Source organism: Hylaeus anthracinus, unplaced genomic scaffold (assembly GCF_026225885.1).
Source record: "Hylaeus anthracinus isolate JK02 unplaced genomic scaffold, UHH_iyHylAnth1.0_haploid 5, whole genome shotgun sequence".
Lineage (NCBI taxonomy): Eukaryota > Metazoa > Arthropoda > Insecta > Hymenoptera > Colletidae > Hylaeus > Hylaeus anthracinus.
In genome coordinates this window covers 320,917-347,771 of record NW_026535322.1, presented here as the reverse complement: position 1 = coordinate 347,771, position 26,855 = coordinate 320,917, and the positions used below count along the sequence as shown (strand labels likewise).

At 41.4% G+C, this 26,855-nt stretch overlaps 2 protein-coding genes across 4 annotated transcripts; one reads left to right on the top strand and one right to left on the bottom strand.

Moving 5' to 3' along the window:
* Nucleotides 1–1,459: 1,459 nt before the first annotated feature.
* On the bottom strand, nt 1,460–26,844 carry LOC128895891 (calcium uniporter protein, mitochondrial). Of its 2 annotated transcripts, none has more exons than XM_054158865.1 (7): nt 26,437–26,844; nt 19,721–19,934; nt 6,430–6,606; nt 6,205–6,323; nt 5,457–5,603; nt 4,634–4,837; nt 1,460–4,394 (listed from the first exon to the last, which is right to left on the bottom strand). In XM_054158865.1, exons 1-7 carry the CDS (start codon nt 26,542–26,544, stop codon nt 4,098–4,100), a joined length of 1,266 nt encoding a protein of 421 aa, XP_054014840.1. In that variant the 5' UTR covers nt 26,545–26,844; the 3' UTR covers nt 1,460–4,097. The 2 variants fall into 2 exon arrangements, with proteins under 2 accessions (XP_054014840.1, XP_054014841.1); XM_054158866.1 differs by lacking the exon at nt 26,437–26,844 and adding an exon at nt 24,717–25,042.
* On the top strand, nt 7,594–19,636 carry LOC128895888 (uncharacterized). 2 transcript variants are annotated; one of them, XM_054158859.1, is made up of 7 exons: nt 7,594–8,027; nt 8,655–8,757; nt 15,672–15,890; nt 16,007–16,313; nt 16,399–17,220; nt 17,280–18,271; nt 18,348–19,636. In XM_054158859.1, the coding sequence occupies exons 2-7, from the start codon at nt 8,678–8,680 to the stop codon at nt 19,396–19,398; spliced, it is 3,471 nt and encodes a 1,156-aa protein (XP_054014834.1). In that variant the 5' UTR covers nt 7,594–8,027; nt 8,655–8,677; the 3' UTR covers nt 19,399–19,636. The 2 variants fall into 2 exon arrangements, with proteins under 2 accessions (XP_054014834.1, XP_054014835.1); XM_054158860.1 differs by lacking the exons at nt 7,594–8,027; nt 8,655–8,757 and adding an exon at nt 13,750–13,898.
* Nucleotides 26,845–26,855: the final 11 nt, after the last annotated feature.

Genomic DNA, 26,855 nt, shown 5'->3' with positions numbered 1-26,855 from the left:
TGGAGGGAAATTAAAGGGAAATGTGTAAGGAAATGACGGGAAGTAATGGGAAATATGTGAGGAAATGAAGGGAAATTAAATGGAAATATGTAAGGAAATGGGGGGAAGTTAAAGGGGAATGTCACAGAAATGAAGAGAAATGAAAGGAAAATATCATGTGGTGTTAGGGGTTGTTAAAAGGTGTTAGAAGATGTTAGAAAGAGTTAGGAGATGTTAGGATGTGTTAGGGGACATTAAAAGGTGTTAGGAGGTGTTAAGAGATGTGGAGAGGTGTCAGGAAGTGTTAGAAGGCGTTAGGAGACGTTAGAAAATGTTAGAAGGCGTTAGGAGTTGTTAGGAGACTTCACTCACGTTTAAGTGATCTGATGCCTGTACCGCCATCGGTGGCAAAACGTCTAAGTTTGTAGTGAAAATAGTTCTCATTACTGCCGCTAGATGGTGCTACCAACGACAGCGTTGATACTTATTGTTGCATTGAACTATTCGTAAAAATGAGAAATTTTAGCATATTAACTACTATATTGTAGTGTTATAAAACAAAAAGTCATATTTAATTTGCATTTATAACAAATAAAGAATAATTTATTAAAAGGTATCGATGGCGCCATCTTACAGAATTAATGGGAACTATTTTCACTACAAACTTAGACGTTTTGCCACCGATGGCGCCACTATCCAAGAAATAGATAATTAACGCAGTATTAAATAATTATGCATGAAAATGACAAAAATTTGCTATATTAACCAATATATTGTACTGTAATAAAGCAAGGAATCGTATTAACCATGGATTTATATCAAAAATAAAAAGTAATTAATGAAAAGATGCTGGTGGCGTCATCTAGCAGAAACAGCGGAAACTATTTTCGCTAGAAACTTGGACGTTTTGCCACCGATGGCGCCACAGGTACTAAGATTAATATTATTATATATTTTTTAAAATGACAAATTGGCATAATCACAGATTCGCTAAACATTTTATTATATCCTACACTTATTACTTAATTTTATTTTAAGTTTATTATAAGGAAAGTGAGATATTAGGAGTACAATAAGTGTCATATGTATTTACGAAAAATTAGTTCGGTCTTTTGACCGCGAGATGGCGATGAACGATACCATTTATGTGTCTATGAAACGCCTGATTTAACCCCTTGCGGTCGTATGTCGAGCGTGACTCGACTAATGCATTAAAATTAAAAAATTTAGACAGCAAAAGGTTAAATTAATCACAATTTTAAATGAACCGATAGCGTCAATGGTACTAAAAGCAGTATTAGTATAGTGATATTTATAGAAGTAGACGGTTTTTAGTTTTTAAATTAGTTTGATAAATTTAACCTATCAAAAGGAACCGACAATATTGTTTGAAAAAGAAAATAAAATTCCAGTAACTGTATGTTACGTGTTGTAAAACACGTAAAGAAGTGCGGTTACATGGAAGATCAGGGAACAGGAATTAAATTGTCGATGTATTTTATTTTATTTCCAACCACTTTCTTTATGTATAATGGACACATGGACGAAAAATCACAGCACAACGCAAGGTTGTATAAATATTTGTATGCATTCGTCGGAAATAATATGTACGCGTGAAAAGTATATAAAATCAAATATTAGGATATCGATACAGTAAGACCGCACTCTACGTTGCCACGTTCCTTTAAATTGATTGGTTTTGAGAACTTAGATTTGCGGAAATGTAATACCCATGTATGTACTCAAGAGTAACGAGCTAATTTAGTTGGCGAGTAATATGTGGAAATGGGAGAAAAAGATACCTTTGTACAAGTTACAATTAGATATCAGTAATTATATCACGATTGTTTTTCCGAGGTACCTTACATATACGGTATGTTGTTTTTCTCCATTGGCCTTGAATCCAATGAATTTAAAAGATTTCGAGATCATTCGTGCGAGTTGAAGAATCAGCGACTTGAACTAGCACTAGTAGATTGCTTCGAACTAGTATCGTTTTTAAAATAGTAATTGTCGCGAAGAACACGCTATTTCATGCGATGAAGCGACATTCATTTGATTCCTGCAATCGGGAAATTCTCTGAAACTGTGCTTGATCTCGTGCGCAACAAGTTGCCTAATTTATAGCGAGTCTAAAAAACTAATGGACTTAAGCATACATTCTCTAGTTTACCACTGACCAGTGGAAGTTGATCGGATACGTTTCAAAGGTTATAGTATATATATCTACATTTCACATGTTTTCTAAAGTTAAAATACGCTGTTCCTAAATTTGTCAATTTTCCGATTCCAATAAGAATGATACAATTCAAAGAATTAAACAGTTTTTATGAAACACATAAAATTGTTCTATTTATTAAAATGTAAGGAACATTTTATTAGAATAATCAAATTAACGAAGTAATAACCGTATCGTTATTTGTTATAAAAATACATGACTTCTGAAATCCATTCCCAAATTTTAAAAAAACTTTGGTTGTGTTACTCTAATATGAAAGAAGCGATGGATGAAAGTATAGTACAGAAAAGACTTAATTAGTACATAATCTTGAATAAAAAATAAAGTATTAGTATAATTTTCGTTGATGCAATGATGAACTATTCGAGCGGACGGATAACGAATTTTTGCGAAAGCCAGAGAAAATTTGTTAAAGAGTCTAGAAACAGTTGTCTACGTTACATCTAAGATACTTTCGTGAATGATATTATAAATAGTAACGGTCATGTTAATCATATAATTTAGCTTAATTTTAAAGTGCTAAATATGTGAAATTAATATTGGTGCACAAAATTTAAGAACTTTGAAATTTGTGTGTCACCAATAGTCAGTAGGAATAAAAGTATTAGAGCGAGTATCGTTACAAATATTAGATACTAATGTGTTGCTATGAACAGCGACAAAGTAAAGTCGCTGATTGCATAAAGTTTTAAGCGATGTATTAATTGGAACATTCCTTGTAAAAATTTTGGATAAAATACACTGGGAATAATTAAATATATTAGCAAAAGTTATTTGCTAATTACAATGAAAAACAGTGGAGACGCTGGTGTTAGCATTAAATTAAAACCGCTGATGCTATTAATATCTGTACGATGAGTCAACGAGTATGTACACCGTTTCTTTTCTAAAATAAAAGTTAAGTACGATTGCACCACGTCTGTTACACGAAAACAAAATCGTCGGTTGCTTTCGCGAGAAAAGAAAAGGTATATTTACAGTAACAACGTTATCAATATCGCATTGTAGAAAAAATAATATTACAATATACACGCAGAGAGCGAAAAGTCGACTTGTAAATAAAATCTTCGATCCGATCGTTGATTTGTCATACAATATGACAAATACTCGTGCGAAAATTGCAAAACGAGCAATTTAATTAAAAATAAACACGTCAATTTATCACAAATACAACCGCATAATCCACACATGTATTATGTGGACACACACACACACACGCGCGCGCACACATTTGTACGCATAAAACACAATCCACTAGAAAGAGAGTACTCGACTGTCTCTGTTATAGTCCAAGTTCTCGACAAAAGTAAACTTTTTCGAGTATCATATCGAATTTATATCGAATAATTTTGCATGTTTTTAATGCCAAAAGAGACAATTTGATATTCTGTTTCTGGTGAATCATTCGGTACACTGGCATTGCTAAAAAACACGATTCGGCAATGTTCCTTTAAATCTCAAATATTCAATTCTCTAGCTCTAGCGTGTAGTAAATGACGGTGTGTAGAAAACTGCGGTATATACATTTCCTTTTTCGACGTCTTCCAAATGCACTGCAGTGAACAACATTGAGCATCGGGTAGATATACATATATATGTATATTATACATACATTATAACCGTTGAATAGGAGTGTCGTCATACGACTCAGAAGACTTTGTCGACGATTCGAATATTTTTAGAGGTTTTCTCATTGTTCATTTTTCTTCTTCTTAACTATAAGTGTTATTCGGTAACCACCCTGAGAGCATCTCTTTTAACACGGGAAAAAAGATCTGCAACGAAATTTAGTTCATCGAAGATTTAGCAATGTATTAATCATCGATGAGCCATAGCCTTAGTTTTTTCGTGCGTCTAAGTTGAACTAAACCGTGTTTCTTCAGGAAACGGATTTCTTGGACATGTCTCTTTCCGGACTAGGACTAGGACTAGGACTAGGACTAGGTGAAGAACTTGGTGATCTTGAACTGCTGGAGCTTGATCTTGCCCTCTTCCTCTGTTCCAGACGATTTTTATGATCGTATAGGGGTCCACGAATAACCTTTAAGGCGGTTTCCAATTCGTAAGTCCGGTCCTTTAAGAAGTTGTACTGATTGAGATCGAATCCAGCTTGCTTGGCCTTCCGATGAAGAGCGACGAGATGTCGCCTGCTTATTACGCCGGGTAGCATGTATTCCTATTAACAGAAATATTTCAAGTATCGAACACTTTCTACTTGAAATGTCGTGTATCGAAGCCATAAAAATATTAGATAAATCCTCTCTAACAAGCAAAGAAATAGGATTAAGGTTATTGTAGGTGCTAACTAATTGGAATAGTGTTGAATTTGTATGGTAACCGAGTCACCGAGTCACCGAGTCACCGAGTCACCGAGTGATCGAGGATTGAAAAAATTTACCAACGATACTGACTTACCTGTCCTGTTACGACGTAATAGATGTAACAGACCACCATGGTGCCGAAAGTAACGAAATACGTGACCGGTTCCATGATATCCCACGAGTATTCCCACCAGGTTAACCTGGCCAAGCAGCTGAACTGAATCGACATCGCGAGTAACAACATCCAGACGAAACGTTGCGTTTTCTTGATAGCTACGCTTTCCAATTCCTGCAGTTGCTACAAAGGCGAATAAAGCAGAGATTTATTGATTCATTAGGTAAATATTCATTTTCCAGTTAATATTTGTGAATATGATGAAAATAATTGTAGAATTTGTAATTGTAACTGTTAGCAGTTGGTTATCTGATTGTGTTCGATTGTGCATAGAGAAAAGGCGGAAAAATGAGAAAGAACAAGGACCGATCCGTATTACATAATTGGAAACATAGAGGGAACGCGTTATTACGATGAATAGTTGATCGCTTCTCGTACGCGTTTCGTACGCGATTCGCGATAATATGGTAATTATGCTAACTGGGAACGCGAACGATTAAACGAACCCGTGGAAAATATTAATTCATCCGGTAAGGAGAAAACGAGGGATAAAAGAGGGGTCTCCGCGTTCGTTGAATAATGCGCACGCGTGCCGTGTTTTAATGCGCTGGATTTGCTAATAAATAATGTAGATATCCACAGCTCCTTAAACTTCCGTTTAATTAAGATAGCATCGAGTTGCGAAAAATTTGATCCGTTCGTATCGATCGTCGTCGAAGAACAGTAGCAAATAATTACGTGTAAAGTAATGGATCAAAGGTAAAACTTGAGGTGATATCGAAAGTTATCGAGCTGTATTTACCTGCTCGAGAGGTTCTAGCTCCAGTCTGACAGTTTCCAGCTCGGCCAAAATTTGCTTCTCCATGTCGGCATGATGTTCTCGAACGTGAAACGCTTCGTACAGTTGTCCGACTAAAGTTTGTACGTCCGATAACTTCTCTATATTTTCCTAAAACATTCCATTCAACGACGATCGTTTAAATTTGTTTTATGGGACGACTATTTCGGAACAGTTTCGAGCGAGGGTTACGAAACGATTAACAATTTTAATCAGTTTCCGACGTTTATGAACGCGATCAAGTCCGTACACGTTAGAGAATACGTGTACGTTGAAAAATGCAAGTATGTGTTACTTTACCGGCTCGATCTCTTTAATCAATGATTTTTGTTTTGCAAAAGCATCCTAATATTTTCTTCTATAGAACGAGTGACTGGATCGATTAGTGCACTGAAAATCGTGGAATCCTATTAATAAAGAAAGGGTGTAATTTCACTGTACGATCGCATGCGTGTACGTAAATGCACGATAGAAACGTAGAAAGTTGGACGATTCAAAACTACGTTACACCTACCTTCCACGTAGCATTTCTTTTTCTGCCAAACAGTTTCGTCTACTCGATTCGAGCCTCGATGTTTACGCGCGACGATATTATTTTGGTCATTTATAGATGTACGATAGATTGGAAAGTAAAAGCAATTTCGATATTTCAACTATCTACGTTTCTTAATAAAAAGAACGTTTGAAACAAGTATAGTCCCAAACAACTCACCATCGTCTGCCTGTGATGCAACGGCGGTGAAACGATGTATTCGTTGTCGTTTATTATCAACCGAAAGTCATCTTCCATTAACGTTTCTATCGTGTTGCTGTAACCTATCTTGACGCCGTCTGAAATCATTCAACTTTTCGTGTTGCAATCCGCTAATCGTTTCGCGTTTAAACTTGCTCGTGCTCACTTTCCTTGAGGAAAGAAGAAATTCTTCGGCAAACTCACCGACCGTCATTACGCTTGCTCGATCGATGCCACGATCCTCCCTCTTCAGCATTTTGATCAAGTCTCCCACCGTATGAGTTATCGGTTTCAGAGTAAACATGCAACGTTCCCTTCTGGATGGCAGAGGTACCGTGATCTTGGGTAATCCCCGATAATACGTCACAGTCACATCTGTAGCTGAAATTATTCCAATCGTTGATTCATTTAAAAACTGATCATTTTACACCGATAGCAGAACCTTATTGTCCTTTGGTATGCGTATTGCTCCATTAGAACCAAGCAACGCGTACAAAAACTACGAAATTTCAGCTTTCATTCTCGTCAGTTTGATTCGATTAGCACGGTTGGCTCCTCTCGTGAAATTTTAGTATAGCGACATGCTTATATCTTCTCCAACGATCCAAGCGAGAAAAGACGAGAGATGATTATAAAAAGACGAAATAGTTGTATAATATTTTTAACGGTCTTTCAACCGGTGCGGTGCGGTGCGTTTGAGATCGAGTTTCCAAGTAGGATTTTCGGTGTTAACAGAGACAATTTCAACGAACTCTCGCGGCGTATCCCCAGCTCTCAGCCGTATAATATCGTTGCCAGTCGAATGTGCCGCTAATCCTTTCCAGAGATGAAGGAAAAGGAGTAGTAAAGAACCCTCACGACTCGCGATGCCATCAGTGCCGCGCATGAAACTTGCGCCGTCCCGTCCTCGTGAATTCGTTTGCGTGATGCTCGTACGATCGAGAGCTGAATTAGCGTTAACCTGGTTAGCAGCCGTTTGATACGAGCAAGGTATCAGAGTGTGGAGACCGGAATGAGACGACTACGGGCATCCTTTCGATGGAAGCAGAACGGAACCGAGCACCGATCCGGCTGCTACGCGATCTCTCAAAATCCGCGTCAAAGAAGATCCGTGTCGGAGGCATGGCAAGAAATTAACATGTATCGTTTACAGAATTTTTACATCCAATTTGGTATGTTGCAACAAGTTTCGACGTGTTCTCGACAATTTAAAAAGAATCTCCGAAATTAAATAATTACACCGCGGCATTCTTTTATTGAAAAATATTAAAAAATAATAAAGATTCATTGACAATTCGTCGATAACGTTACGAAGTACTTGGCCGCGATAGATCGGTGAGAAAATTCGGTTTGCCAGTACGTGCCTGGCGTCTCCTTAATAGCGAAGAACAAGCGCAACGTCCGACAATTAGTGCGCTTCCACGAGCCACGATACGTGCTTCTTCAACGTGGAGAAGCGTTGGAAGTGGCAAAGAAGCTGCCACCACTTTTTGGTGTCGTCCTCCCTTCTTCCTACCTCTATGAAAAGTTTGCCGTATACAAGTTTTCTGTGCCGTCAGTCTACCTCAGGATTCTGTTCAATTAATAAGTGACACGCGCGCGCGCGCGCACGCCTCAAACTTCCCATCAGTGGTTCCTTCGTGGTGTATGTTTGCAACAGTACAACACCAATTGGTTCTTCTTCTACTACCCACTTTCGCGTGGTTTCGATTGCATTCGGTATCGGTGGTAAACATTTCGTTTACACGACGTGATCTCTTCTTCGAGGATGCACGACGAGTGATCGGGGGATCTTCCCAAGGGTAGGTGGTGGAATAATGGTATGGGTGGTTGACGGGTTACTTTTTAGTTATATAGATTGGGTCAAAACCAAGGTTCGGACCCTTTCTAGAGAAAATACAACGTAGGAACAATCCCTGGTTCAACTAAGAACATGAATAACCGTATCTGTACTCTTCCGTTCTTATATCTTTTCCGAAGCAGTTTTATTAGCGAGAAAGGTTTACCCTTCAGCGCCATCTAAGTACAAACGCGGACATTATATTCAACTGGGGCATATACTATACATACGTAGGTAGTTGGGTATACCGGCTACATTAGCATACGGAGATCGTTTATCAAGCACAATTATTTTCATAATACATAGTTCCCCGTTTACGACGTTATTTCTTTACTTTTTCTTAGATGATTAATAATAAATTCCTTTTATGATCCAGGATGGATGAAATTGTTCAATGAAATTAAATAAATAAATAAATGTTGTCTTAAAATGTGCTGCGAACGAAAACTGATTAATGTATTCGTATTTTATTTATTAAACGGTTACGATTACTTCAATTATTTTCTTCGCTCCTTTCTCGATTCACTCGTTGCTATTATCTACGAATTTACGGTGAAATCGAAGATGAATATAAATGTACTTACATTAGGCCTCGGCGTTCACGGGTCAATCATGGGTGGAGTACAAAGCGGAACTCATACTCTTGGAGAAACGTTATGGGTGCAGGAGAAACAACGACAAAAATGTTATCGGTGAGTAATTTTGTTGTTCGAATTGATTACACGACAAGACAGAGTGTATCTTTGAAATATATTTATCCTTTTACAATTGAAATGCGCACGTTACGGTAAAGGAGAAATTAACCGCGCTATAAGTTAATTATATTGTACGATAATAAAGAAGCCAAGCGTGGCCCAGATTTATTAATGAACTCGAAAAATTGCCTGGAACTTTTACAGAGCGTAAATATTAGAGCAGAAACGATATAGCGGTGCTCGGCGATGATATTATTTTAATCTATTTTTGAGAATTTCCCATTATTCGAAACAACGTATCCCCTAGATACGATTCTCGTCGAGTCCTTGCGCTCGTCTCGCTTCTAATTTCGAATCGCGTCGTTTAGAGTAACGGCTTTGTTGACTTGTATAACATTCAACGTATCGTTTGCAAATTTATTTTCAGTTTTAATATTCGCTGTAACGTAATTGTGGGTTCGTTAATTTTCTTTTCCTTTTCCTTTTAGCCGTACCTTTCCTTAGCCGATTTACGTTAACGATAAGATTTTGTTCTAAAACGATGCGGCTCTTTCAACATACAACGAACCGAATGAATTTCACACAAGATGGTTTGATTCATAAACGGGCACTAAGAATCTTGATTTATTAACTTATCCATACGATTAACTATAAATCCAATTTTATTCTGCAACAATATGTCCATAAATTAGACGCGTGTCGTAGTTCCGCTAATTAGCCGCTTCTAGAAACTCGAGAAATTTTCCATCTCCATATTCGCGATACCGCTAACGAGTCTACCAACTGTTTACAGAACTTGTGCTTTATTCTCGACTCGCGCGCGTATCCCCATTAAATCAGCATTTTCGTTCAAACTGGAGATATAATTGATTCAACGAAAACGTAGCTATCGAAAGGTACCGAGGTACTATAGTCTAATTCCGTGTATTATACGACACAACAACGAAAAGTGAGAAACGTCGACGATCTACGGAATTGCGACGAATCAACGAACCCTCGATATCATTATTGGCGGAGTTAATTGACGAGGTGACAGTTGACGAAGTGTAATCGAAATAACGAAAGACAACGCATGCCGGAGGGCAGGAGAGAGAAGGAGGAGGCCGGCACAGCGGAACACCGGATATCCGTTTTTACGAACGTCTCTTTATGTCTCAACGATGTGCACACGCAGCTGCGAATAGGACAAAGGGTCGTGGCAGTGTAGGCGTGCATCGAAATTCGCTCGCTTTGCTCGGCTGGAAAGTCATTTCTGTTCTGAAAACGCACGTAAAAGCGTAAAGCGACGCGTCGAGTGCCAGTAAGCGCAGTCCTTATCGTCGTACGATGCTGGTGCGCGATGTTCGCGGTGAGAATCGTTTATTGTCAGGTGACGATGGAATTTGCCGAGAATCTTGACCACCACGCCAGGTACTGTTTTTTAATTGTTCTTGTTCCTCGGAATCGTACGTGTATATCTAGTACTATATGTACGTTCGTTACGTACGAGTTCTTTTCTAGTTACGTTGTTTTTTAAAAATATTTTCCAATCGCGTCGTTTGCCGAATACACATTTGTTCAGCTCGTTCGTACTCGACGTATGTACCTAACGAGACGCTAAAACGAAATCGTGACGCGAAAATCGATCCTGTGACGACCAATCGACCCAGACGTCCATCGAACATTTATCTTAGAATCAATTTGCGGTTATCCATGCCGAACATTTTCGTTTACATAATATGTAATAGGACTGTTGCACGCGCGGATGTATTTTTCTTTTTTTCCGTGGCGGCGTAAAGTTACGTAAAGGAGGTAGCAATCCTCGAAGCGTAGAAATATTAAAATTCATGTCCACATTCGGTAAGAGCTCTTTTTCTTTTTCGATCGGATACTTTGGAATCCTTGAACGCGTTCGCGTAGAGAACCGTACCAAATCTTTCGACAACGCGCATTATTTCCATGCACTGTCGTTTTATGTGTTTCTCTTTCCCGAGACTTTTACTTTGCCACGATCATTATTATTCGAGTGTGTAATCAAAAAATGGTTCCATTATTTCCCTTTCACGTCTACCGAACAAAAGACGGGAATATTATCGTTTACGAATTTTCGAATCAGTTTTATCTACAAATCTTATCTATCCAACTGATCATTTTACACAGTTGATCGAGATTCGAGGAAACAAAACTATCGGTACTCGGTGTTCCGCAACAAAGAATCGTGAACGCGCCATAATGTTTTCCACGTTACGGTGCGCAAACCATACTTTTCATCGTTTTCTCCGGTGTTTGATTTTTCTCATCGAAAGTGATTTCAATTGATTTCGACATGCCGACCAACAGACGTCGATGACATAGGTCGCGTTACGCCTAACTCCTCCAATTTCTGCTCGCTTTCGCAAAATTAATTTCTCCCGAGTTCTGTTAATGCGAACGATTCGAGAAAAATGATTCTACAAATTTAGTAAGCTACGGTCGGTAAGAGTAACGCGGTGATTTAATATAGGTACATTGAACTCGAGGAGTCATAATTACTTCATTCGACGAACATTGTTTGGTTCGAAACATAAAAACCGATGTAATTGTTCTCACCTTCCGGTGGAGTTGTGAGTCATTTCACCTGGTTTCCATGATATCGAAACGCTTCCCGATGAATCGAGAGGGTCGATTCTTATTCACCTGGTTCGCGTGCATTTTGTTTCGCACGGGGCGAAGCGGTTTCCTCGGCAACTTCGATGTACTGTGCTCTGTGTCCTGTGATTCATCGGTCAGGAGGGGAACAAAAGAGGGGATGAAATTGCCTAGTGATTTTTTTGTTGGTTCTCTAGTTGCGTACAAACCACTTCCGACGACAAATCGTGATCAGCATCGAGCAGTGCGATTTTTTGTTTTATCGTTTTGAATCTTGACGTTCATTACGGTGTATGACTTGGTGTTTGAATGTTTTCAAACACTTTTGTCCCGAGTGTTTTAAACTCCTGGATAACAATTGTACCGTACGTATACTATCTGTGTATGTTTTCTAGTTTAAAGAATGTTGATAGAATAATGCGCATGCGAATCTTCTTTTTTTCTTTTGATGCGTCTTTGACGAAGAAAAGTAAGAAAACGCGAGCGTCGTATTAAGTCGTCAGAGAAAGCGTGCGATACGCGTTGAAACGGCGGATGAATGCTACGTTGTTAAACTACATTCGAACACTTTTTGCCATACTCATCGAAACACGCTTGATTCTCCTATCGAGGACATTTCTTCAAGTAAAACGCCGTGGCGTTTCACGTCCGTTAATATTCTTTTCGAAAATTTCCGATTACTCCTCGAATTAATATAAAAAACTATCTTTTTCGATATTATCAACAACTTTGGTGGGTACTTGCGTCGTCAAGGATTTTCTTTCCATAACGATATCGACAAAAACTCACGAGGTTCCGATGATCCTTGATGCTTACTCGTTTTCTTTTCGACTCGAAGCCTCGCGGAACAACATAAAAATCTTGACAGGAGAAAAACGAATGGGACATGAAACGCGAAACCCGAAGAAAAGAAACAAAATAAAAGCCGGTCCGATCCGATCCGTAGGAAAGCGTAGTGCATATTCGAGTCACTTGAGCGTAAGTGGTACCTAGGCCAAGCGCCACGGTCACTTTCTTCTTCGTGGTCTCACGTGACACGTTGTGTGTTGCGACTCTTGAACACGAAACGAAAAATGAGATTCTCGTATCGGTACAAACAAAACACTGCTCAACGCTCCTGCGATTACCGGATTACTTCAGCTGTGGCGTTCCGAGACATTTTTTGGGGGCCCGGTTTACCAAGCTTCTTTCAGAATTTTCTATTAAATTTTCATCGATTTCACGTTTCGGTTGTTGTTTTCAACATGACTTTTTTTCCAAGCTTTAAACGCACAAGCACACAGATGTGCTCCAATTAAAGTTTCTTGTTTGCTAATTATACATGGTTCGTTGAGATGCTCCAATTAACAAAACGTCGCTTAAAATATTCAGTGTATGGTCCGAGTTTCGAATACTGCAAATGTAGCAACGAATATTTCTCTTTTCTGCGTGCAACAACTCGTTAGCGTGCCTTGAGCAAAACTTGAGATTTCGAAAAATGGCATTTCGTATGTAAATGTGTATGTATCTGGTTGGAAGTGACAACATTCCGATGGTATCTGTTGTATTGTATTTTATTGTATTTATTGTATTTTAAAGAAGATATCAACGGCAAGACTGATCCGGCAACTTAACAATGCTATACAGAAGCGAAAAGCATGAATATTTAAACGCACCAGTAATGGTCACCTCTCGACACTTTCGATCGTTGAATACTTCATGTATCCGAGGTGCAAACCTTTTCCTCGAATATCGCAACAGCCAGCCGTATCGTTTTAAACATTAAAAGTCGAACGAGCTGTTTTAGACACGCTGGACCGTGTCATGGTCGAATTGACGCGAGTTCGATAAAACGATGGATTTTTATTGAAAAGTGACTCGCTTATGGAAAAATCAATCGGACCGTGGCGGATATAAAACGAACTGGTTCTGCTTGCCGTGTACCGTCCTTGACACATTGACGTTTCATTAAATCTAGCCGCTTAGAGGAACGGGTCCATTGTGTCTGTATCGCTTTGGTAATTCATCGTTTGGTCGCCATTCTCTTCGATACAATCGCGACGAGGTCCTTGTTAAATACTGGCAAATATAGTACACGGTCGTTGCTACTTGACCCTCGTTTTCGCAACTACGATCACATCGAAATCCTTCGAGTCTCATCGCGGTCTTTGACATTGAGCATTGCGCGGACGCTCATGACACGTCATCCTTGGTGCACGGCATAATAACGTTCTCTCATTGTCAACGTCATTCTTTACCAAGAGACTATTTTTTCAGACGCAATAGAAGGAAACCGGTTCTTTTTTTGTTTTGTTTTTTTACGATAACTGTCAGTTTCCAGTGAAATCGGAAAAATGAAAAATCAAAATTCGATATTTCTTCTCGACGCTTTGGTAATTTGTGTATTCCGAGTTAAGAGATACGTGACGTCAGCGTACGCCTGTGGCTGAGGTGTGCTACTCCCACTACTAGATGGACAATCCAAGTGGAGACACGGGTGTACACGTTGTCCGGCCGAGGAAACAGGTGCACAGTGGTGATCGGGCAGCCAGGTACGATATTCGCCAGTCGATGCGCGAACGAGAAAGTGAAAAGCCGGCGCGCAGCGGTTTGCTAGATCCCGCGGCGTAGGGTAGCAAGATCATTTCATCGAGTACCGAGAGAGAATCACTCTTCTAGGTATTTTAGGCTTCGATCGATATTCGCGAGTGTCTTTTTGCTTGGCTCCTCGATCTCGAACAAAGTTCGAATCGTTCGATTCGAAGACGTCCATTCGAAGAGATCAGGCGGGTAAGATGCAATTTTTTATTTCGGTGGTTCTCGCCGATTGTTAGTTCGGATAACGAGGAAGAAGAAAGTTCGATGCATAAGATCCGATATCGTACAATTAATTATTAATATTCCATTCCGACAGCCTGTGAGTCGACAAGCGTGAAAAATAATGCATTGCTGCGCGTACCTACGATATTTCCGAGAATTTTATTACAAAATTAACCACAAACTACTTTACCCGGAACATACATTGAATATTAATTACGAAATTAATCGCGTAAGAAGGTATTTATTCGAGCGCATCGTTAGTTACGGCCCTGTGTTTTACTCGCACTATTATGTAATCGATGTTCTATCACTGGATCTGGACAGTTTGATCTCCCCGAACGAAGGTCAGCGGAACGCGCCTCGCTCAGGTGATCGGATAGACACAAAAAAAAAGAGGAACAAACAGTGTAACGCAACCAAGATTGACGTCAACGACGACGATGTTACTGCAAATTAATCCTGTTGAAATCTCAACGCCGGTAATCAATTATTGTCGCTTCGCACTTTCTTGGTAATTGGCGTTAACCGGAGCCATTAAACCGCACGAAAGCAAACCATGTTTCTCATTGTCGCTACTTCTTCAAGGCTAAGCGAATGAATTACGATCCCAAAGATGCGAATCGGAGTCCTCGCGGCACGCAACCTCGCATTTCCTGGTCCTTGTGTTTCGCGATACCTTGCATTACGCAACATTCGTTTCACATGGGAATTAGGCAGTTCACCGCGATTTTTTTTATGGTTCAACAACCGTGTATAGCGCTCCAAACTATCCGAACGCCGATAAAAACAAAAAGAAAAACTAAAAAATGCGGGTAAATATCCTTTGACGCGTTCAAACTCGTTTGATCCGCGAACAACTAAAGAAGTACGAGTCGTTACTTACGACCAGACGCGAAACATTGGCCGCTTAGACCGCGGAACTCTTCCGGTTCGTGTCATAGGATATTCTCGTCGCGTTTCTCCGGCCGGCCGTAGAGGCTTATATTAGGCCTTTTCTTTGCGGTTGCATGCGAGTGCAACGATCGACGCTCGATCAACCGGAAGGTTGCATCGATACTTAACGATAAACCCTCGAAGGCGTGGTTTTGTCCTGTTTTCAAATAAGCAAGCGTTGCGTGACCACTTTGCTGATTATAGTTCCATATCGTGTACAAATGTACCACTGTTCGGTAAAAGTACGATAATGTATAAATTATCGATGACTGTAACTGAATCGTTAGATGCACGCTAACGACACGCTAATGGTCGACTCGTGCGGAAACAGGATACATTTGAACGAGGGATGCGGCAAAATTCAATGAACGAGGATTACTCTAGATTAATTGTAAGTGCTGTTTCGCGAAATCGATTCATTCGAATCACAACGCACTCTTTTTCGCGCATACGTATCGTACGCGTACCTACGTCGTCAGTTTTACTCGCGATATTTCGTGTCAACGATATGTTTCTACAAGATTTACATAACATAAGCGTTCTATTACATAAGCGAATTCGCTAATTTACAGAGAAGGGGGACGTCACGAGGCCCATTCAGCGCACGCCACGCAGGACCATAGGAAGCTCTTGAAACGAACGAGGAGCCTCGCGGTGATATCGGAGGACGAATCTCGACAAGATCGAGAGGCCCACCACTTCAGACTAGGTCAGTCGACCTACGACCTGCCCCGAAGCCATCAATTGATACCAAGGGCCAAGTTGATCGATCGAAATTCATTGAAGGACAGGTGAGTACGCACAGGTGAATACAGTGGGTTGTATTAAAACTGCATCAACGACGTACGAGATATCGAGTTTCGAGTCGAAAAAAATAATATGTTCGGATAATGTGTCTATATTTCAGACTCTCCAAGAGTCAACAGCACCTTTCAGACTCCTACGAAAGATTCAACGAAGAGAGATCCTACCATTCGCGTTCAGCTTGCGGCCTTGGCCCGATCCCGTCGGGATTCGAGCCTTTTACGGATCCTCTGCCTCATATCCGGTGCAATCGGACCGATCCCGACCGATTGAACATCCTCGATTGGCCCGAATCACCGCGACGTTATCGCAGCGTCCAAGATCTCGATACCGTTAGCGGTTTGGTCGACATCGTCGAGGACACTTGGCCCATCGAAGGCAATCGAAGCATCGATTGCATCTACACTCAGGTAAGCACGATTAGGTATATTCACTTAATTAGATTTACTCTTTAGATAATTACAAAACTTAATCGTCGATCTACTTTCGATTCAGGTGAAACGCAAGCGCAAGGAACACAGAAGTCTGGACAGCATTCTTTTCGAAGATGACGACGAGTTAGAATACTTTGACGTTCTTAACCTGTTACCTTTGTCGAACGTACGGCTGGAATTCGACGAGGACGACGCAAGAAGGGATAACAATCTCGCCGACAACAATGGCGTTCGTCCGGAGGTAAACAACAATTTAAAATCCATCGAGTATCATAAATTGAAATTGCAAACAGGCGACGAACGGAAATCATGTGCAACAAGCGCGAGAAACAACGCGACCGACGAGGAGAAATGTAAAAAAAGTACGAACAAAGAAGGGAACGGTTCGTCGCGCCAATACAGAGGGGAGACTTTAGATCGAGACGACGAGCTTGGAGAAAATTTCCAAGACGAAGAAAGCTCGACGAATTGCTTTCGGGACGAGTCCATCGAACGAGGATCCGCGTCGGCGTCGTCGTCGTCGTCGTCGTCGAGGACCGATGAAGTCGAGTACAGGCCGGGCCTCGTGTTAGCGACTCACCGCGAGAAACGCGTCGACCGACAAATCGAACAGGCGGAAGATTACAAATCGATTTGGATTTCGGACACCGAAGAGCAAGAGGACATGTCGCGTAGGCCGCAGGTACTCAAGGTCGTCGACAACGACGTGACCAAGAGACGGCATCGGCGCTCCTCGATGGAAGCCGATCCGATAACGAGAGAGTTTAGGCATGATGGAAAATTTCGCGACAACGAGAGGAAGCCAAATGATGGTTTCAACGTCGCGAAATTGGACGGGAAATCTGACATGGGAGCCGTCGACGGAGGTTCGAAGAATACAGAGGTGAGCTTGAAATCCAATCTCGTTTGTCGACGCTTTCTACGTTTAGCTGCTTTTTCCAGAAGCTCGGCCAGGAAGAGGACGAGAGGAACGCGAACGCGGAGAATGCGAAAAATAATTTCGAGCGAACGAACGCCACAAAGGAGAACTCGAGAAGTAAACAGAACGAGGGCAGATTCGAAAGGATCGTCAAGGGAACAACGAATATCCTTGGAAAAGCGTGCAACGCGGTGAAGGGAAGCTTGGGCTTCGAGGCGAGATCCGAGAGCTCGGATCTTGGATTAGGTTCGGAATCCGGTAGCGACACCAGGAGAAGATCCGTCGACGACGGTATCGAAGACGATCGTCAGATTTCGACGTGCGCGGAAAAGGCGTTGGCTGACAAGGCGAGCGAAAGCAACAAAGAGCACGGTACTTTGACCAGGTCCAGAAGTTGCGCGGATTCGTTCGAGTGTCGTCGAGACGACGGCCAGGAATTCGATCACGTACGATACAAGATCGTCAAGTCCAACATGTTCGGCAAAAATATGTACAACAGTGGTCGAGGTGACGTCACGTACGAAGGTCTGATGCAGTATTTAAGGGAGTATTCCTTCCAAGAATTACTGTTGGACAACAACGTGGTCATTATCGAGCCTGTACGGGCCGAGACGATAGAACGAAAGTCAGCCGTCTCGGGAAAACCGAGATCGGAGTCAACGTGCAAGATAGCTGGGACGATAGAAAAGAAAGCGGACACGGAGAACGCTGAAATAGGCTGCGAAAACTCGGACAACGACAATATTAAAAGCCCGAAACATTCGACCATTAGAAAGCATTTTTTCTACCATCCCATCAGGGTGAACCGCGAGCTCATCGACGAGGAACTGCCCGACCCGGACACGGTAAGAAACGTTAGGCAAATGTTCGAAAACAGCCTCAAGGTAAAGAATAGCCAATCCGTCGACCTCTTGCCAAATTGTAAACATCGGAAAAGCGTCAGCATGAAGGATTTGACGGTTATCGACGCGGCCCGGTTTAACGAAATATCCGAAAAGATTCAGGAGGGATCCAGGTAGGATGCAATTCTCCCATTTCAGTCTTTTTCAATTCGGTTGGCCTGTTTCTAACGAAATCGCTGTTGGGTCTAGGTGTTCCAGCAGGGCAAAAAATCTGACCAAGTTGTTCGAGAACATGGAGAAGGCTACGTCCTCCAACGCGTCATTGGCGGGGTACAAAGACGAACTCGATAGTCCACGCTGCGAGTCGAAAACGAGGATTCTGGCACAGACGTTCGAAGCGAGAAGCGGGCATACGTCGCCCAGCGACTCGACTTTCTCCAAGAATAAGGTGAATCGTTACAATCACAATCACAATCACAATCATCATCATCATCATCATCATCATCATCATTGGGATTCGGGAAGCGTCAGTTCGGGAGTATCTAGCGATTACCCTGATACCGATCCCGGCAGCGGAGGGCAATGCATCTCCTCGGAGGACGAGGAGATCGACTATCGCGACGACGAGGGTAACGAGACGACAGATTCGAGTCACTATGTATCACAGGACGTTCTGAAGAAAATTCGAGAGTGCGGCACCTCGGTTACCTACTACGGCGGCAAGGTGGTCAATTCTAGCAACGGACCGCTGATATCGCCAGTCGTTGAAAACAAGTTCAAGTGCATCGAAAGCTCCAACGATTACGTAAAGTTTCGACTCGTCAAGAGCAATTCTTGCGATAGCAGGCTGGAGCTGACCGGCAGACTCGTCGAGAGTCAATCGAGGTGTCGGAATCGAGAACATACATACGACTTGAGTCGATACACAATCGCGGAAACTCCCAGTATCGAGATCACCACGATCGAGAAACAAGAGAAAGAGGAGGAGATGGCTAATGGGGACGATGAGAGAATTCACCGCACGGAAACGAAGAGAGAGCCGCCAGTGGTGATCGGTTTGGAGCCGAAAAAGGAGGATAACACCAAAGGGACAAAGGATTTTACGGTTGATTTTAAGTTGGGCACCCTCGACGAGGCAAAATCGACTTATCCCGGTCGATTTATCGGCAGCGCTTTGACCAGGTGGCAAGTCAACGAAAACAATTGGAGGACTCCCGACGATTTCGGCAAGATGGAGTTTGAGGAGTTCGAGGTACTCGAGGACAGTCTTAACGCATCGGATAACCAGCATTCGGAATAATATATTATTACATACAGGAAACTCCGATGTAAAGAAAAACAAGTGTACATAACCAAGTTGAACGAATCTTTAAGTCGTTTACGGTTCTCGTTAAATTGTTACTTGTGTTGCGCGCATCGTCATTTTCTGCTTACGAAAATAAATACACGATAAGAAAATCTCCTCGAGTCTAATCCTTTCGATACCAAGTGTTGACACATCGAATAAAAACCTCCCTGTTGCTGCGTTACATACGCAACAACTGAAAGTACATGTATTTTATAACGCGTCGCCTCGTTTTCTATTATTTCTAAGTCAGAGCTTTACCGCCTGTAACACTCACCAACGTTTTGCGCGTTTTTAACGACTAGATTCGTCTCCGTTTTATTATTCTTGTCCTTTGGAAACGAAGGTCTCGATGTCTTTGCTTCTTTCGTAGAGGTTCTCGGATTTTCCATTCCTTTCGCTAGAATCGAACTTAAGCACGGAGCAAAGGAGCTCGTCGTCAGGGAAAGACTTCTTTGGGAGATATGCCACCATCTTCTGCACCATGTCTCCTGTAACACGGACAAGTAGGGTTAGCGGTAATCGATTACAGTCATCTCTAGGGTAGAGTAATACACGGATGGTTGACGTCTGCGAATGTGTCTGTATCGCTTCTTTCGGTGTACCGATACAAACTAACGATTATGTTTTTAAACGTTTGCAAAGCATTTCAAACGCGTCCGTATGTACAAATACGCTGCAGGTGTGTTTTTCTTGGCTATTCGTTTCCCCGGCTATTTGCGTTCGATCAACACGTTGTTCGCCCTACAACGGTAAATTAACGGTGAAAACGTTATTTAACGTACATTGCGAGTTACCAAGTAAATCGTGATTCGACGAAAATTGTAATTACAAGCGCCTCGATATATACTCTCTCGAGTATAATAATAAAATTCAATCAGTTTTAATACTATCGCAGAGTATCAGAGTATTAGAAATCTGCAGAGTGATAAACGAACCAATTCGAATCTAGCGATCACAATAGCTATGCGTACCTCGTGCAAGCTACGTACGCGCATGGCTTTCCGTTCCTTTCAACTGTATACACGTATAGATGTCGCGAAATAAAGCAGCTTGATAGGTAACTCGCGAATGCTCCGACACAAGACGGAATTTGTATCGCACGGATAAACTTGTCGTAAAGGACGTATTCAGCCGTCGCGAGCCTGGCGAGTATCTAGGATATAGGGAGAACTCGAGGTCACGTTAAAACTGGAGTTCGGCCAGGGTCGTGTCACGAATGGGCGTGTATACACTTTGCCAGGATACGAACTCTCAAGTAAAACAAATCTAAAATCTAAAATCTTTACCGTATCCGCGTTAATCGTTAACTTGGCCAAGTTTCTTCCAGAGACGAAAGATTCGCATCGAGTAGCCGTTAGGAAAATTTCTACAATTTTGTTTCGCCTCGATTTAATCGAGCCAAACGCATACTTGTCGTACCATCTGATTCTATAAGAAAATCACACTTGACAATTAGCTACAATCGGATCAAACATTCATGCAGGATCGATTCGATTCGAACGATTAGACAGAGATAGGAATCAACGTATAAATTCTACAATGGTACGCGAATCTACATAGGTGTATATACACAATGCAAAGGTATATCGGTTTCGATGTTGTTACCGGTACTACAAATATTCTCGCGATTTCAATGGCAATTTAAAATATATCGGACGACGTGCATCAACTATAGTCAGTTGAAATAAATTTCTCGGGTATATGGGTCAATCGATAGGATACACACGGAAGTGGAAGTCTTGGTTCCTTTGACCAAGTTTTCACGAGAAAAACGGGTCATCGATGCGATCCGATGGTTCATTCTGATACGAGAGTTGATCGTTAAAAGTATCGAGGAACGAAAATTTGATACGTGTCAGATGTTAGAGTGAAAAATTCAACAAGAGTCGTTTCGATGTTACATTCAAACTTGTCGACGAGACCAGTTTTAAGCGATACCGTTTTAGCTGCTGCGTCTGGGCAAAACGCGTATCTTCATCTGGCTGCTCCGAGATGGTCCACAAGAATTCAGCACGCATTATGTCGCGATGTAAAAATAATACCTTCTATTTTCATGTCACCGTGCCTCTTTGCTGTTTAGCTCGCACCCTTGCTCGCTCGTTCCTCGTCTGAATAAATTTTAGCCGCGAGGCACGGCAGCAAAGTGGTCTGATTAAATGCCGACTGTAATCTACCAGAAGAATCTTGAATTTACGAACGCAATACGGAAGGGCTGAGAACCAGCACGTTCTTAACAGAGAAACAAGTTTGCCTGATAGAAATTTTCAATTATATTTTTACAAACTACATTTTCCGACGTTTTCTAACGAGGGAGGGAATAATATCGCTTTCCTCGACGTGTTATTTCACCGACAACGTTCAATCTGGAAAATATAAATTTCTTAAATCGAAAACACGACGATAAGAAAACGTAACAAACGACAAATTTCCCAAACCTTCATTTTCTTCCGATCGTTTACCTTGTTATCATCGGATGTTTCTACCGATTTCGAAATATCTACTCGAGCACGTCCAAGTTATAATTAACGATTAACGGAAAGTATACGCGATGCAAGTTCTCGTAAATGATTCAAGTTTTATGCAACCCTCGCTGTTGTCTTATATCATTGCCATTAAGTTGCGTAAAATCGACGATTCACGACCGCCATCCCGCGAAATTGATGGTGTGCCGATAACGAAGTGGTTGGTTTTAATGGCCTATAACGCTGAAAAAATCGATCGGCACAACTTTCCGAGCTCCCGTTGTGGCCGTACGAACCGTAACAAATACAAAATGTATTCGTCGTCGCGATTTTTTTAAATTTTAATCGTAGCTATTCGACGTAAACATACTAGCGTAACATGATTTCACCGGAATTCCCATTCAAGTATACATTTATTATTTTATATTTAATTATATTTAATTTCGTTTTTTTTTGTTCCTTTAAATAAGTCGAGAAATATACCGAGAAAAGATCGAGTCGAGCGTGAAATCTAGCTCGATGGAAAGCAAGCACCTCTGCAATGAGAATAAAAATCGTCTCGCTTTGCGTTCTATCCAGATAAGAATTACCCATACTTCCAGAGGGTTTGTCGAGAGGTCGAGGGAACGTGCAGTGGAACAGATCGATGCCCATGGCGCCTGCCGCAGCCTCCGTAGTCTGCATCCCTCTGCACGAGCCCGTACTAATCTAACAATGTGTACATTAAAGTATACGTATGTATGCAGCGTTGTTCGAGAGCAGACAAATGGGTTACTGTATGTTATACGCTTTGAGAAACCTGATTCTTTCGAGCAATTAACCGTTTAACGAGTGTATTTCTTTGTCCGACACTTGTCACGTATTATTTGCTACACAACGACCTTCGAACAATACAATCGTTATACGAGTTTAGATTAATAAATGCGTCTTTTGATAAATTGCCAAGCAGGAAGGTATTCCCGATAGTCGTCCAACGATCGCAGCTGAATCATTTGGATTTTAAGGTTGGAAAACCTACTTGGCAAACTTTTTCAATAAAACGGATCAGCCAAAGAGTGCGGACATCTGTTGTCCTACCAACTACAATTCATAACAAAAGTTGAAACGCGAACAACACTTTTCAATTTGTTTCATTGGTATGATATCGTTACCTATTCCACGAGTGGTGTTGTTATTACATGTCAAGGATTTTAGGGACGTACGCGATCGCTTTCTTACACAATTTCTTACGATATATGATGGTTATACTTACAGTGTTTTTTTTATCCGTTATTCGATATTAAACATTGCACAAATACAGTAAAATATAGTTGCGTATACGCGATGTAAAATTGATCTACCATCATCGACGCGAGTTTCATTCATGAATCACATCAAACAAATTCCAGGATGCGCGCTGCACGCGACATTCACATGTCTCGGGCGCCGCTTACGGTTCATCGCTATGTGACAAGTACGATTCACGCTTCGATGACATATAGTTGGTATTATGTAATAACGATAGTAAATGTATCCTCATACCAAAATGACGCATTTCGTTTCGTTACCGGTACACTGTACTTTGGGCTTAATTCGATTGAAAGCTCCATGTAATTAGTCACCGATAGCAATGAAAATTAATTATACTTGACCTCGAGGTCAAGGTCACGTAATGAAATTGCAAAACGAAGAAACCTCTATCGATCGACGAACTTTAAGTATCGATCTATATTGTTACGATTTTCTTTCCTATTCTACAGTTGTTATTTACGCTTACGTTATCCGTAATTAAATTGCATTAATCGACGAGCCCAGAAACGTTCGAGTTACAAGCTATTAACCATGGACCCGTAGCGTTCGTCGATACAACATATACGCGACGATCATCGCGAATGCAATTCCAGTCGTCCGATGAAATTATAAAAATGAACCTTGAAAATACACGAAATTCCACCGATCTCTCCAATCTCTCACATCTTCAAATATTTCGGCATTCGATATCGAACCGAGTCAAAGGAATATTTGCTCCAAGGAGTAACATTTCATGGACCAATTTTCGTATCAGCTTCGAATCTTCAACTCCGTGATAGCCAAATATTTATCATTAAATCAAATATCCTATCTAATCTACCGCATCCGAGTCACCGTCATTTCTACCCAACTCCAAACCACTACGAACACAACTACTACGCGATGTGGCATTACAATTGTGATTTTAGGTTCTCTACGCTACGCTACTAAAACTTACGTATCGCTCTAACGTAGCCTTAGGTTTCGGAGAATAGCGAGTTACGGTTACTCGTGTCGTATACGCATTACCGTGATCGTCGTCACCGATTGTGTTTTAACATCTACCGTTATCGACAGTTGGTGAAACGCGAGACGATCGCTTTCTCTCGGCAACGCGAGATCTCGTAATGTGGAATTAGAGTCGGCAGGCTCTGTGTAATTTTGGTAGCCGGCCAAACGAACATACATGTACATGTATGTATAAACACATGTCTCGAATATCGGCGTAATGTTCTCTCTATCTATCGTCCTCTGTTAAAACTGTCTTCTAATCATTTGAAACTGTAAATAATACAACTGATCGATCGACCGTTGAAAACATTTGTCTATTTACGAATCTTTAGTCGAACGGCAAAATTATTTTGCATTTCTCTCGAGTAACATTATCCTCGTACGATAGTTCCTACCATACTTTTCCCGATATTATAAATACAATACTTCTACGGTTTACGATAATAACTAATAAAGAAAAGCAGTGCATCTAGAATATATAACCGAGAATAAGTTTGTCACTCAAATTTTTATACTGTTAATACGTACCTCGAATATGGTTCCGCGATACATCCAGAATCGAATTAAGAGTTTGTAGAGGCCTGGGCTACAGGTACAGTGAGGTCTCCGGTAATAATTTTAACAAAGAAAATGGAAAGATAAAAAACGATTAAATTGATGTTACTTATACTTGGCAACTGTACATTTTTCAGCTTGGATAATTATTTATTATACTGGTTTTTTTTTCTTTTCTTTTTTAAATAACTTTTGTTATTTTTAAAATAATTGCATCGTAAGCCAAATCGAATAGTAATTTTCGCGTCGGGGTATCAAGTATACACGTATAGTCGTTCATAGTCCGAGGGTTGATCTCTGGAAGCCCTCTAGCCGACGCGACGCGACGCGACGCGACGGAGCCTCCTAAGCTGTTACTTGTGGCCAACTCTCGTGTGGCTCAATTCGGCCCTTTGTATATTCGGCGATGACTAATTGAACGCAATATTCCAAATGCAACTACCTCGATCACATATACATATATGTATATGTATACATTTCCGAATGTACCGCGATTGACGTGTTACGACGAATCGTTTGCTACGGTCGTTGCATCCGAGCTACAGAGTTCGAGGTCGATGAAAATGTGTCCACGATATCGCGGATTTTAACTATCGATAGTTTCTCCGTTCTGATTTGCGCGCGAGCAACGTTACAAGGAAGTTCATTTTCCGTTCAGACGTTATCCAATGATAGCAACCGGAGACTGAGTCATGATCCGGAGTAACTCTAACAAACTATTGAAATTTAAACGCATCGCAAAGAAATCGCGAGGCTCGCGATTTAAATGAAAATACGTTTGTCGGGGTAACTACGAGTATGTATCGCGACGATGTTGATAATTAGCATTTGTCATAGTAATTAATGCTGACGTACTGCGGACAAGGTATGCGCGAGAATGTGGCGCGTAGACGGGCCAAGTATGTAAATAATAAAATGGTATCTAGTCGTTGGATGATTTGTTATGCTTGTAGTTCCGCGGCGATAATTATGGAGATAGACAATTTTCGAGCGATACGATTAATTAAACTCTAAATAAAACACTGGCTCGGTAGTAATGTACGTCTATGGTATCGTTACGTTTCTGCCTAAAACGTAAAGAGTCGCGTAAAGAGTCATTTTACACGTGTCTCGCATCACTTTCGTTTGCTCGTAACGGTATCGCGATTACGATGTTTACAATCTACGGCTGAAATGAAGCGCTTAAAAAGATGCTTTTAACGGGATAGTGTTCGCAAAACGATCCCCAGGGAGGAAAAACTTTGTCCCGCATGGTGTCCATATTTGTTCGAGGCACGGTATAAATACGTGTTTATGTATGCATCGTAGGTAGCATCGGTAGAATTCGTATGTTCGATTGAACCGTGGCCGGTGTTGAGACGATAGACGGGTTCCAATTAATCGTTGCCGATTTATTTTTGGATGGCTGTTGCTTACGTGCGTCGAAAAAAATCCCGGTAAACAAGGGAACGCGTAAAAAAAAAAAGATCGGAACAGCGTAAGAAAGAGTGCGAAAGATATTAGAAATTTAGCAAACGAGTGGCGATTTCACTGACTGTGAGAATAGACGAATAAATATTTGGAAAAATCGAATTCGAATAGATAAAATACGCAATGGTCACAGGTCACAGGCAACGGTACCGTTACCGTCATCGTCTTTATTTCGCGTGTTACGTTACAAAACGCACTGCAAATAATACATGTCAGTACTCACGTTTCGGTAGGTTTTTGTTGTGGCCAGGGTGGAGGAAACGCTCAGCATGCGGGACACCTCGCACCATCTGACGATGTATAGCGCACGACGACAGGTTACCGTGGCCATTCTCTCGCGACGTATCCTCCGTCAGAGAAACGGAGCACGAGATGAACAAACACTTTGGTAACTTTCCTTTTCTCACGAGTTCCTTTTCCACGAGTCACTGACACCTGACAAACAGAAACCACCGGCCGTCTTGGAGCGACTAGTAATATCGTCGACGGGCGGCATCGCTCGCCGGCTCATCCCTGCGGCCAGAGACCCAGACGTTACGGCGGCCAATGGCGTGACATGCGCGGCCCGCGGTACCTCGTCCGCCATTCGTCTCTCGCTCGAACCAATCCACGTTTCCCGTTATTCTTCGCGCGAATCGTCTT

Excerpts from the sequence above, each read along its gene's own strand:
- LOC128895888 (XM_054158859.1), top strand. The coding sequence starts at position 8,678 with ATGGGTGGAGTACAAAGCGGAACTCATACTCTTGGAGAAACGTTATGG. Across the intron at positions 17,221-17,279 it reads GAGGTTCGAAGAATACAGAG|AAGCTCGGCCAGGAAGAGGA; the intron begins GTGAGCTTGAAA and ends TGCTTTTTCCAG. Across the intron at positions 18,272-18,347 it reads AAGATTCAGGAGGGATCCAG|GTGTTCCAGCAGGGCAAAAA; the intron begins GTAGGATGCAAT and ends TGTTGGGTCTAG.
- LOC128895891 (XM_054158865.1), bottom strand. The coding sequence starts at position 26,544 with ATGGCCACGGTAACCTGTCGTCGTGCGCTATACATCGTCAGATGGTGC. Across the intron at positions 6,607-19,720 it reads TAAAAACGCGCAAAACGTTG|CTACAGATGTGACTGTGACG; the intron begins GTGAGTGTTACA and ends GAATAATTTCAG. Across the intron at positions 6,324-6,429 it reads AGCAAGCGTAATGACGGTCG|ACGGCGTCAAGATAGGTTAC; the intron begins GTGAGTTTGCCG and ends GAATGATTTCAG.